Below are 12,145 nucleotides of genomic sequence, written 5' to 3' on the forward strand. Positions count from 1 at the left end.
TATATATATATATATATATATATATATATATATATATATATATATTCACATGACTTATTCTAGCTATTACTTCTAGGTTATTTGTGATGACTTTTCTTGGAGAGAATTTGGTGTGATAAATTTTTTAAGTCTTTTTTTTTAAAGTTTGATTTCTTTATGTATGAGTGATCTATCTGCATATACACCTGCATGCCAGAAAATCCCATTATGCATGGCTGTGAGCCATCATGTAGTTGTTGGAAATTGGACTCAGGACTTAGGATCCAAGTGCAACGTTTCTCTCTCTCTCTCTCTCTCTCTCTCTCTCTCTCTCTCTCTCTCTCTCTCTCTCTCTGTGTGTGTATGTTGTACTTAGATCATCTCAGAAGTAGAATAATTAGTTTTCTGGTATGGCTTAAGGCAAGGACTTTCCCCCTCTAAATGGTTTCAATTACTAGCTTGCAAATGATGGTAGGAGAAGCAATGGATTGATGAACTAATCAAACTGTTCTCCATTATGAAGCCTTCAATAGCTCCTCAGCCCTGCCTACTCCTCAAAATACAAATTTATACAGTGATTACAAATTTTCATAAAGATCCCCTTATTACCTGGTGTCAGCTTTTGTCCCTTTGTGAATACCATAACCCCAGGGATCTGGAATCGTTTTGATTCTAAAACACCCTCTGACTTTCACACTTCAAAATTTGATACATTTAGCCAAAGTAATATTTATGTTTATAAGGGAAAAAGACTGAAAATTAATTATCTAAACCTTAACCTCAAAATTCTTGAGAAAGGGCAAATTCATTTTAAGGATAGGAATTATATAGATAAATAGAAAACCAAATGTAGGCTCTTTGCAACAATTAGTGATATTGGAAAACCTATAGCTATTTATCAAGATAAAGAAAACAAAAGATAAATACTAATATCAGGAATGAAACCAAATAGTTCTTTTTTGTTTTGTTCTGTTTTATTTGCTGACTTGTGTGTTTCTGGAGACAGAGTTCCTCTATGTAACAGCCCTGGCTGCTTGGGACTTGCTTTGTAGACCGAGCTGGCCTTGAACTCACAGGTATCTGCCTGCCTCTGCCTCCCAAGTGGTAGGACTAAAGGCATGTGCTACCAAGCCCAAGCCTGGCTTCTAAATAGTCCCTTTTATTTTAAAGAGATTGAATCTGGCTTGATCTATTAAAACCGACAGCATACTTATGGGCTGGTGATTTAGCCCAGGGGAAAGTGCTTACTAGCATACACCCTGCCATTTCTAGTTTTGTGCCATTGCATGCATGTGTTGCCAATATAGACTTATTTATAATAGCAAAAACTAAGACATAGAGAATCTTTAGAGGCTAAAGAGTCGTGGTAACTAATGCAATATGTGGATAACTAACACAGTAAAAGCATGCTGGAAATGGAAGGATCAGGCTCCATCAGCAGTGGGGATGAGACTCAGTGTGTTGGGGACAAAAGCAAGTCACAGGGGAGCAGAGCCAAGAGGCTCTACTTGCACAGGTTAAAAAGCAGGATCCTTAGTGAGGAAGTTCAGTCTTTGAGGCCCCTGAGTTTCCATTCTGCTCCTCAGTTCTGGGGGCTCAAGGGTAGCAATGGGTGGAGGTGGAAAGAGGGCCCCCAGCACATACTTGGGACATCTGGTTCTCTGCTCGTCATCAAACAATACGTGAGAAACAGAGGCTGATTCTAGAAGCAGAGCCTGAGACAGCAAGGACCTGCAGCCTTAAGGACATACTGCAAGGTTACATGCGCAACACCTGGCTGAAGCTGTGTGAATCAGGAGTTTCTCACACAGCACTTGGCCTATAGTGGCATGTCTCAGTCAGTAAACAGCTCTGCAGGCAAGGAGACTTGAGTTTGGATCCCCAACATCTACGTAAATAGCTGTGGATGTTGATGCACATCTCCAATCCCAGGGATAAGGAAGTAGAGACAGGAAGAGCTCTGGGGCTTGCAAACCAGTGTAAAGGTGGTGGTGGTGGTGGTGATGATGATAATGACAATATAATGTTTAGGACAATTAAGAGAGACACTAGACATTCTTATGGTTTGTATATCCTCGACCCAGGGAGTGGCACTATTAGAAGGTCCTGTTGGAGTAGGTATTGCCTTGTTGGAGTAGAGGTGTGTCACTGAGGGCATTGGCTTTAACACCCTCATCCTAGTTGCCTGGAAGTCGGTTTTTCACTAGCAACTTTCAGATGAAGATGTAGAGCTCTCAGCTTCTCCTGCACCATGACTGCCTGAATGCTGCCATGTTCCTACCTTGATGATAATGGACTGAACCTCTGAACCCGTAAGCCAGCCCCAATTAAATGTTGTTCTGATAAGAGTTGCTTTGGTCATGGTACCTGTTCACAGCAGTAAAACCCTAACTAAGACACACACACACACACAAAGTCAGAATGCACTGAACCTTGCCCATCAACTTAAGGTCCTGCAGGGAAGCAGGGCAGAGAATCCACTGGTGCTACATTCTGCTCCCCTGAACTCTGTCCTCCCCATGCTGAGTCTCCCTTTGTCCTTCTGCCTCTGCCCACTAGGTATGTCAAGACCTACCTGCTGCCTGACAGGTCTTCTCAGGGAAAACGCAAGACACGAGTCCAGAAGAACACACTGGACCCGACTTTCGAGGAAACCTTGAAGGTACGTGCCAGGCGGGAAAACATTCCTGAGTCCTCCCCACCTGGGCTAGGTCTAGGGTCAGAGTCCAGCATGCCTTTTTGTAATGCTTGAGTCAGTTACACAGAACTGCAGACACATACATTTCTTCAGGGTTCTGTCAGTCAGTACAGGAGGCAGACACCATCCTTTGGACTCTGCTGGACTTCAAAACAGCTTTGGATTAATGATTTCTAAGAAAATGCACATCTCAAGCTAACACCTGGGCACAGGGCAACTTGAAAGATTGGTTTGTCTTGTTACGTTTGCCTGAATATCAGAGCAGTGTTCATGAGCAGAGGATTCTGGGAATGAAGCTGCTGGATTCCAGTCTTCCCAGAAGTGCCTCTTTATTGGAATAGATGAAAGCCAATAGATTTCTTCTTTTTATGAGAAATATGTCCTTTTCATAAAAGAACAAATGACAGGACCAGGGAGATGGCTCAGTAGGTAAAAGTCTTCAGAATCCACGGAAACCCAGGTGTGTGCCCATTTGCTCTGATCTAGATGTTCTACAGAGAGATGGGAGGTGGAGACAGAGTCCCTAGGAGCAGGCAAACCAGCTAGCCTGGTGACACAGTGGCAAGACCCCATCATCTCAAACAAGGCAGAGGGTGAAGATAAAGGATGGGACCGTCCTCTGACCTTCATATATGCCCACACAAGTGCCTGAACCCACATGTATTCACTGCATGTGTAGATATATATCTTACACACCCATCCTACATACCCATCCTACACAGCCCTCAGACAGACATTATATAGACACATTATATACACTAACACAAAGTTAAGACAAAAATTATAAAGGAATCATTTGAATTTTTATTTTCTGTGCTATTAAGAAACAGGATTATGCTTTAGAGCAGAGCCAGGGCCTTGGAATCTCATTAGAGGAAGTCCCAACACGGGCTATGGTTGCTTCACCCATGGGCAGCCTGGACCTAAGGAAACCCCAGCCAGGACTGGCAGCTCGAAAGTCCTGCTGTCTGGCACCATCAAGGGAAGAGGGCTTTGTCTGGCTTTCTTGGCAAAAGGTGGCAGTCAGGGGCCATATGGGGGCTGGAACAGTGCCTTGAATTCATTAAATAATAATAATAGCCATTGTTTCCTGGTCTCTGCCCTGGCCAGATGCTTCATGTACACACTGAGGGTAGAATTAGAATCTTCTCTTGCCAACGGGAAATTAGACTTGGGGAGTTCATAAGCTTAGCAGGAACTCACAATGGAGAGGCTGTCCTGGAAAGGTTGCGGGTGGAGGGGCTAGGAATCCCACGGTTTGTTTTTAAATTACAGATTTTGACTCAGCAGGTGTGGGCAGGGCCTGAAATGACCCGTTCCCACAGACTCCGATCTGCTGGCCACCCACGTGCAAATCCCTGCAGCCGGGTCTGCAGGCTGATCGCTCGCTGAGAGACTTTTGAGAATATGTGCTTCCCAGCACATATTAGGTTGATATTGAAATAGTCATTGTAAGTCTAATAAGGTATTTTAGATAAGTATTTGATTATACAATTCAAACTTAAAAGTCTTACTTGCTTTATTTAAATTACACACAAGATCTCAAAGAAACCACAATTATAGTCTGTTAGAAATAGCTTATGGTCTTTGAGAATCTATTAGATCAATATGAAAGGATAATGTCTTTAACTTAATCTTACAGTGTTCTAACACAGACAAACTTATTCTTGAAGAAACTCCTGCAGTCAGGCATAGTAGTGCCTGCCTTTAATCTCCCAGCACTAGGGAGACAGAGACAGGTGGATCTTTGTGAGTTCAAGACCAGTCTGGTCTACACTGTGAGTCCCAACTCAATCTTTGAAAAAAGTGATGGGAACTGGAACTTTACTTCCGCCTGGGTTTGGCATCCAGGAGGTTTGTAAACCCAAGGAAAGAAGACAGCTACACAAATACATAGTGCAACACACAGACATTCTGTATACATCACACACTACACCCACCCACCCAACACCACACACACATTACACACCTACACAAATACATAGTGCAACACACAGACATACTGTATACATCATACACTACACCCACCCACCCCAACACCACACACACATTGCACACCTACACAAATACATAGTGCAACACACAGACATACTGTATACATCATACACTACACCCACCCACCCCCANAATACATAGTGCAACACACAGACATACTGTATACATCATACACTACACCCACCCACCCCCAACACCACACACACATTGCACACCTACACAAATACTTACTGCAACACACAGACATACCACAGACATATTGCATACATCATATACTATACACCCCCCCCAAACACACTATATACACATACTGTACTCAGTGCACACACACGCAGTCATACAAACACACACACAAAGTTGAGCCTCTGATATTTCAATTGTCACAGTTTTCTGGGCAGAATGTTTCTTGGGGGTCTCCTCTGGGTTCCAGGGAGGTTTCTACTCCCTTTGAGACTCTCAGAACAGGAATCTGAGGGGACAGAGACAGTAGATTGGAGTGTTTGGTCCTTGTCTGCTCTTGTTCTCTGATAATGTCAGACCCCATAGTCTATAGCAGCTTCAGGCCACTGGTATGGGCTTTGGAGAGCATCACACAATGGAAGCCAGTTCTTGTCTGAGCAGTAAGTTAAGCTACTGGGGGAGAGAAGTCCGTTCATCAGATAGGGGTGAGTAGCCATCGGGGATCCAAGAAATGCCTCGGTGTCTCAGGGAGTCCAACAAGCGCCTTCAGAGTGAGCGCTTGGGGAATGGCCCTCAGGCGACACTGTGGCCCCATTCTACCATGGCCCCATAGCTAACTCTTCTTGGAATAGCTAGGGCAGGGCAGCGAGCACAGCTCTGTGGTCAGGGCTTAACTGACTAATGAAGGAGGAGGCAGGCTGAGTTAGCAGGATGAATATGGTTGGTCGGCTGACAGAGAAATGGAGCAGGGGGCCAGCTCAGTGACAGAGACCTTTACTCCCAGCATGTGGGGCAAAGACAAATGACTTCCAGGAGTCCAAGGCTAGCCTGATCTACATAGTGAGATTGCCAAGGGCTGTGGTGTGGGAACATGGCCTAAGAGTGACTAGACCCACATAGCCACATAGATCCCAGAGAGAAGAGAAGGCCAGCCAGAAGGGGACAGCACCTGTCACTACCACCCCTCTCTGTCTGCAAATGCAGACAGTGTTCTAGTTTCTGTCTCCTTACCATCTTGTACCTCAAAGGGAAAGAAAGGTGCGGAGAGTGGAAAAGAGGCCACAAAATCCAACTAGAGCGCGCACTCACGTGCACGCGCACTCACAGCATGCCACAACCCTAGAGTAGGCAGCGTGGTGCAAAGGTCAACCCTGGGAGGTCAGGGTTGGACGTGTGGGTGGCAGTGCCACCCACCGCTGATGGTTTCCAGGCTGAGGACCACACCCTCCTTCAATGAATGATTCATGGTCTTGACCTCAGTTGTGCTTGTGGAGGCCAAAGACGCATGGTACAAGACGAGGGCCCCAGCAGCTCGCCCTTTGATTTCATTGTCAGAAAAGTCACGTTGTGCAGACTAGAATCTAGGTTCTCAGAGGCTGAGGCAGAGTGCCTCAAGTGGTGGCACAGCCTGCAGAAGGGCCATGTGTCACCTACAGTCCTGATCTCTGTTCCCACTTTCTTCTCACATACATTTCTATCCAGGGTAAACATATTGGCATGAAAGCTCATTCATTCATTCATTTGCTCAATCATTCATTCGCTCATTCATTCATTCATTCATTCACTTGTTCATTCATTCATTCATTCATTTGCTTATTTATTGCAGTACTGAGGATGGATTTATTTGTTTGCTTGCTTGCTTATTTTTTTTACTGTGGTACTGGGGACAGATCCTAGGATTTGATGAGTGTCAAACATGTCTTTTATATCTAGTTATGGTCCCACTGTATTTTTAAAAAATTATTTACGATTTTATTTATATGAGTAGACTGTAGCTGACAGAAGAGGGCATCGGACTCCATTACAGATGGTCGTGAGCCACTGTGTGGGTGCTGGGGGTTGATCTTGGGCCCACTTCATTTTTAGAAATCAAGTCTGAGCTTTAGTATCTTGGGCTAATCCTGGCTTGGTACAGGGTGGCCTCTCGGAAGGGCAAATCCTGTGTTGACACAGTTCTTGGTTCGATTGCCAGCAGTCCCAACTAGGCAAAGACCTCCATCCTGGCCACATTCTGAGAAATAGGAAAGGGTGTTTGGTGGGACTAGGGGTGGGAGGGGCTGAGGACAGGGCTGTGGGGGGGGGGATACAAGCTGCTTGGCAAGCAGACAAAGAGGTCCATCTTGACCACTGGATCCAAGTGGCTTGGGCCACCCTGGCTACATCTGGGCTCTGGCTGCAGTCGAGTCTCAGGGCTCAGCCTGTGCAGGCCTGTGGGTGGTTCTAGGAGACCTGGCTAACAGCCTTGTCCTTGCAGTACCAGGTGGACCCTGGCCAGCTGATGACCCGGAGGCTGCAGGTCTCTGTGTGGCACCTGGGTACCCTGGCCCGGAGGGTGTTCCTCGGAGAGGTGATCCTTCCACTGGCCATGTGGGACTTTGAGGACAGCACGGCACAGAATGCCAGATGGTATCCTCTTCGGGCCAAGGTGTGTCCTTTTGTTACTTTTCTGTGGCTGTGATAAAACCCTTTGACCAGAAGCAAAGAGTTTGTTGTGTTTGATTCTACAGAGATAGTCCACCATGGTGGGGAGCCATGGCAGTAAGGGCACACAGAAAGCAGAGCGGGCAAACTAGATGTGGGCTGAGGGTTCACACTCTCATAGTACACCCCAGGTGACACTCTTTGTCCTCAAAGTTCCACATCCGCAGTGTTCTGAAACCTCCCCAAACTGTACCACCGAGGACCAAGTGTTTACATTTCTGAACCAGTGGAGTGACATTTTTTCCACTCAAACTACCATAGGGGCTGAGCATGCCCAGTCACCGTGAGCTCATTCATGTTCTACTCCGCCCCCGCCCCATTGGCAGCATGAACCTGGCTAGGACATCCATGGGTACCCCACTCAGCCTCTGGTGAATGGGCTAGCAGCAGAGTGCCAAGCTGAAGTCACCCTACTTGATGCCGGCCGAGAGTAGCATCATTGAACAGGGAGTGAATGTCCACAGGCCTGCCACGGAGCTCCGGCCATGGGCATTCAGGGACTGGGACTTGGCTCCTAGACCTTGAGGGTCCCTGACCAGTCGGCACCCTGTTGGATGCTTCTATGAAGGTGGCAGCTGGCCCATGCAGGCTTCCAGGAGTGCGGGAGCCCTGATGGCAGCTTGTCTCTTCTGATAGTGGCAGGCATGCCTTTCCCTCCCAGTAGACTTCGCCACAACTGAGATGGAAGATCCATCAGACTCAGAATCGTCCCCTCTCTGGGCTTTTCATCCACTTCCTGACAAAATCACTCATGACCAGAGAAGCCATTTCTGTAGATCGAATGGTGTCTCTACAGGGGCTAGACATTCACAGCCTACATATCGCCTATGGCTTCAGACACAAGTCTTCAGTGCTTTCTGCCCTCAGTGCCTGAAGGGGACATTGGTATGGAAGGGTAGCTCCAGTCTTTCTGAGAGTGAGCTGGTAAATGGGGTTTTGATTGTCCTCAAGCCACTGTTGTCCAGGACTTCTGGAGGCTTGCTGTTCCCGGTGGCTTCTGACGTTCTGAAGGGGTGAATTGGTCCTCCCTTGCTGAGGGGTGAGGGTGGCAGGGGTGGCAGTATAGGTAGAAGACTAGTCTACAAGTGTAGCCACCCTACCCCTAGGCCTTGAGAGGGTCTGTGGGGGTTGGGGCATTTATGGACGGAGTTGGGTGGTTCTGAGGTACCATGGGAGGAATCCCGCTTCTGACCTCTGCCTCTCGCCCATAGGCTGAGAAATACGAAGAGAATATTCCTCAGAATAATGGAGAACTTGCTGTTCGAGCCAAATTGGTCCTTCCCACAGGGCCAAGAAAGCCCCAGGAGGCCCAAGAAGGTTGGTGACCTCAAGCCCCATGAACATCTGTCTGTGTCACTGTCCCCAAAGCCTGGAGGGCAGAGAGTTTGAGATAGGCAAATGATTTCCCACAGTTCCATTGATCCTTCACACTGGAGCTCATGACTCAAGGGAGCATAGGTGAGCAGGACAAGGCCTCCAGTGCACACCTCATCCTTTCTAAGGTGTAGACTGCCAGTCTCTGGTGGCCCTGTAGATAAAAGCAGCCATCCAGAGGTCAGCTTGGCTCTTTAGGAACCAAGAGGGCTTCTGGGGCACTAGGAGCTGGAGGCTCAGAGAGATTGGGATGGAGTGGGTCAAGGGCATAGCTTCCCAGTATTTAACTTAGATAATGCAAGGTCTGCACATGCTATGAGGGTAGAGAAGGATGCAGAGAGCTCAGAATGACAAGGGCAGTGTGGTGACCTTGGCAGGAGTAGGACATTCTGATCCAAGCTCTCAGGGTCAGGAACACACCAGAACAGCAGTTTATCGCTCCTTTCTTAAACCCCAAGCTACAGTCAGCTTGCACACCCCCTCCCCCCGAGACCCTTCACCCCTGCCTTCCCCAAGTTCTCTGTGTCATGGCCACTGTCCTAGCATTTTTACGTATGTTTCCCTTCTCTCTGCATGCTGTGGACTAAAGGTAGTGTGTGGGCAAAGCCGGTGGAGCTGTGGGAGTAGAGCCTCTTCTGCAAGCTCTCCTAAAGCCTGGAGGCTACAGCTTCTCAGGGAGCTACCATCTTCTGGGTGTTGATACTGCATACGCACATATAAATAGGCTTAACCCCAGTTCTGGCTTTCCTTCCCGAACAGGTCAGCTAGCGCTTAATGGTCAACTGTGTCTGGTTGTGTTGGGAGCCAAGAATTTACCTGTGAGGTCAGATGGCACCTTAAACTCCTTTGTTAAGGGGTAGGTATCAGATGGGTTGGTGAGTATGTATTGAACATGGCCCCAAAGCTGTAAAGGATAGGCCACTGAAAAGGATAGGCCATTTGGATTCATCTTATTTTAGCTTTCCTATGACAATCTAAAATAGGGTGGGTGAGAAGGCTCCCAGGATGAAAGCACTCACCCAGCCTGATGGAGTCCAGTCCTCTGGAGGGAACCAACCACACAGCGGAGGGGACCAACTCCTGCTAGTTAAGCTGTGACCAACATGCTCACTAGTTCTTATGTGCTACGCGCACAAAACAGATTATAAAACCTAAAGAGATTAAAAAGAAATGGAATGTAGCATGTTTTTAAGGACCACAACTTCCAAGAAATTGGTTTTGGTTATGAGGCTCGGCTAGGAATAACACACTTTGACCAGAAACCCAGGCCTTATCACTTCTTGAAATATCAGCCATTGGTTTTGAAATCTGTTAACCATTTCCCTAGCTCGACACCTCCTCTTGTACCAAGTACCATATGGTCACTCTTGGCTATTCTTAGTCACCACAGGCACACTAGTGTCCTCAAAAGAAAACATGAATAATCAGAGGGGCAACCTTCCAGTCACTGAAGCACTGAAAGACTGTGTGTGCCCTGCGGCAAGTTTTTATTTTCTGAACGCATTTACCTGAGAATGGGGCACAATGAAGCCATGTGTATACAGAGCCTTGGTCCCTAGGCATTAGCTTTAATGGTGGCGTGGCCATGAGGCGATCACACTGAGGACCACAGAATTCCAACTCAGCCTAAATACCCAGCTCTAATGGAAAATGGGAATTTTGTAGGGAGAAGGCACATGGACAGGCTTGGGGGGGGGGGTCTAACCTAGATCAGCATATAGAATGGGGGCCTGTGGGGAAGGAGGTTACACACTCAACTGTGGCTTCAGGGTTCCCATTTCCCTCTTCAGCTGTCTCACCCTGCCAAACCAACAAAAGCTGCGTGTGAAGTCCCCAGTCCTGAAGAAGCAGGCTTGTCCCCAGTGGAAACACTCCTTTGTGTTCAATGGTGTGAGCAGTTCTCAGCTGAGACAGTCCACCTTGGAGCTGACTGTCTGGGACCAGGCCATCTTTGGTATGAACGACCGTCTGCTCGGGGAAGCCAGGCTTGGTTCAAGTAAGTCTGCTCACTTTTTGTGGGCCCGTCTCTGAGGCTCAGTGAAAAGCCACAGGTTTTATGCCCTTCGTGATTGCCCGACACGAATCCCGACTTCTGAAGTGGAAACAATTCCGCTGGCTTTGAAACTGCCCTGTCCTGTCCTGTCCTAATGGGGATCCCCAAGTCAAGGTCTAACTCTGCATGCAGAGAGTGATAATACAGCCAAGTATTTCAGCAATTTCAATCAGATTTGGCTCAGCTAAAGAAACAAAAGCTTCGGGGCCTCACAACAGGCAAGGGACAGTGTTTGCTTTTGTTCCTCGTGTCAATCATAAGAGGATTATTTTCGTAAGGAAAATATCTGAACCCAGACAAGCATACACCTGGAAGAGCATGATCAAGGGGAACGGACAAGGGCGCCATTCACTGTGGCTCACCAGGAGGTGGTTGACATCGTATGGCCAGTCTCCTACTGGGAGTGGGCAGGTTCAGCTCTCAGCAGGGCTCTCCTACACAGTGTATGCCTGGTCTCCTCAATGACTGCCAGCTGAGAATTACTGAACAAGACTGGAGGTTGCATTCCTTGGAATGCAAATGTCTTCTAAGCAAATAAGTCCTCCCAGAAATCCCTTGAAAAAAACAGGACCCTCAGACCACCTCCAGTCTCAGAATTAACCTCTGTGACTCACGGGGAAGAACTGAATGCCTGAGTCCACCTCCCTTTGCTTTAGAGCAGTGGCTCTCAGCCTTCCTAACTGTGGCCCTCTAATACAGTTCCTCATGTGGTGGTGGCCCCCAACCGTATTTTATTGCCACTTCGTATCAGTAATTTTGCTTGTGTTATGAATTATAATATCTATGTATCTAAATCTGCTTTACAGTGGTCTTAGGCGGCCCCTGTGAGAAGGCCATTTGGCCCCCAAAGGGGGTCCTGACCCACAAGTTGGGACCCTAGGCTTTGGGGGTGATGCTACCTGTGCGGGGGTGGGGTGTCTCTTAGGAAGTCTCAGATTGAGGGCAAGAACAGGCTCCTCCTGGGTACTTGCTTCTTAAAAGCTAGGGAGCACAAAGTGGCCATCTCTCTCACCCCCCCCCCCCACCTACTCTCTCATTGCAGAGGGAGGTGCTGTGGATTGTCCCGACTCAGGTTCACAGTCCAAGCTTCAGTGGCACAGAGTCCTCTCCAGCCCCAACCTGTGGACAGACATGACCCTCGTCCTACACTGAGGTGAAGCCCAAGGCGACTGCGAACTCACAAAGGTCAACAGGAAGTGGGATCATGGCAGAATCAGACACACTGGATCACCATTAACTGGCTACAGTAATGTGTGTCGCTAGGACACCGAACAATTACTGCTACCCAGGCAGTCGGGGAGGCTACTGTCAACAGACAGATGTGGAAATGTTCTGATCTCAATAAACGCTCAACATCGTCCTGTAACTGTAACTCCCAGCATTTA

At 47.6% G+C, this 12,145-nt stretch overlaps 1 protein-coding gene across 1 annotated transcript in view; it reads left to right on the plus strand.

Annotated features, from left to right (window-relative positions):
• The window catches only part of Sytl3 (synaptotagmin like 3), a 78,757-nt gene extending 66,637 nt beyond the window's left edge, over positions 1–12,120 (plus strand). The window contains exons 12-17 of the mRNA XM_021186111.2: positions 2,539–2,641; positions 7,107–7,277; positions 8,545–8,650; positions 9,467–9,563; positions 10,498–10,703; positions 11,803–12,120. Coding sequence (XP_021041770.1) covers positions 2,539–2,641; positions 7,107–7,277; positions 8,545–8,650; positions 9,467–9,563; positions 10,498–10,703; positions 11,803–11,912 — 793 coding nt within the window. The 3' untranslated portion in view covers positions 11,913–12,120. The remainder of the gene's footprint in view (positions 1–2,538; positions 2,642–7,106; positions 7,278–8,544; positions 8,651–9,466; positions 9,564–10,497; positions 10,704–11,802) is intronic.
• Positions 12,121–12,145: the final 25 nt, after the last annotated feature.

The sequence above is a fragment of the Mus caroli genome, chromosome 17 (assembly GCF_900094665.2).
Source record: "Mus caroli chromosome 17, CAROLI_EIJ_v1.1, whole genome shotgun sequence".
NCBI classification, from domain to species: Eukaryota; Metazoa; Chordata; class Mammalia; order Rodentia; family Muridae; genus Mus; species Mus caroli.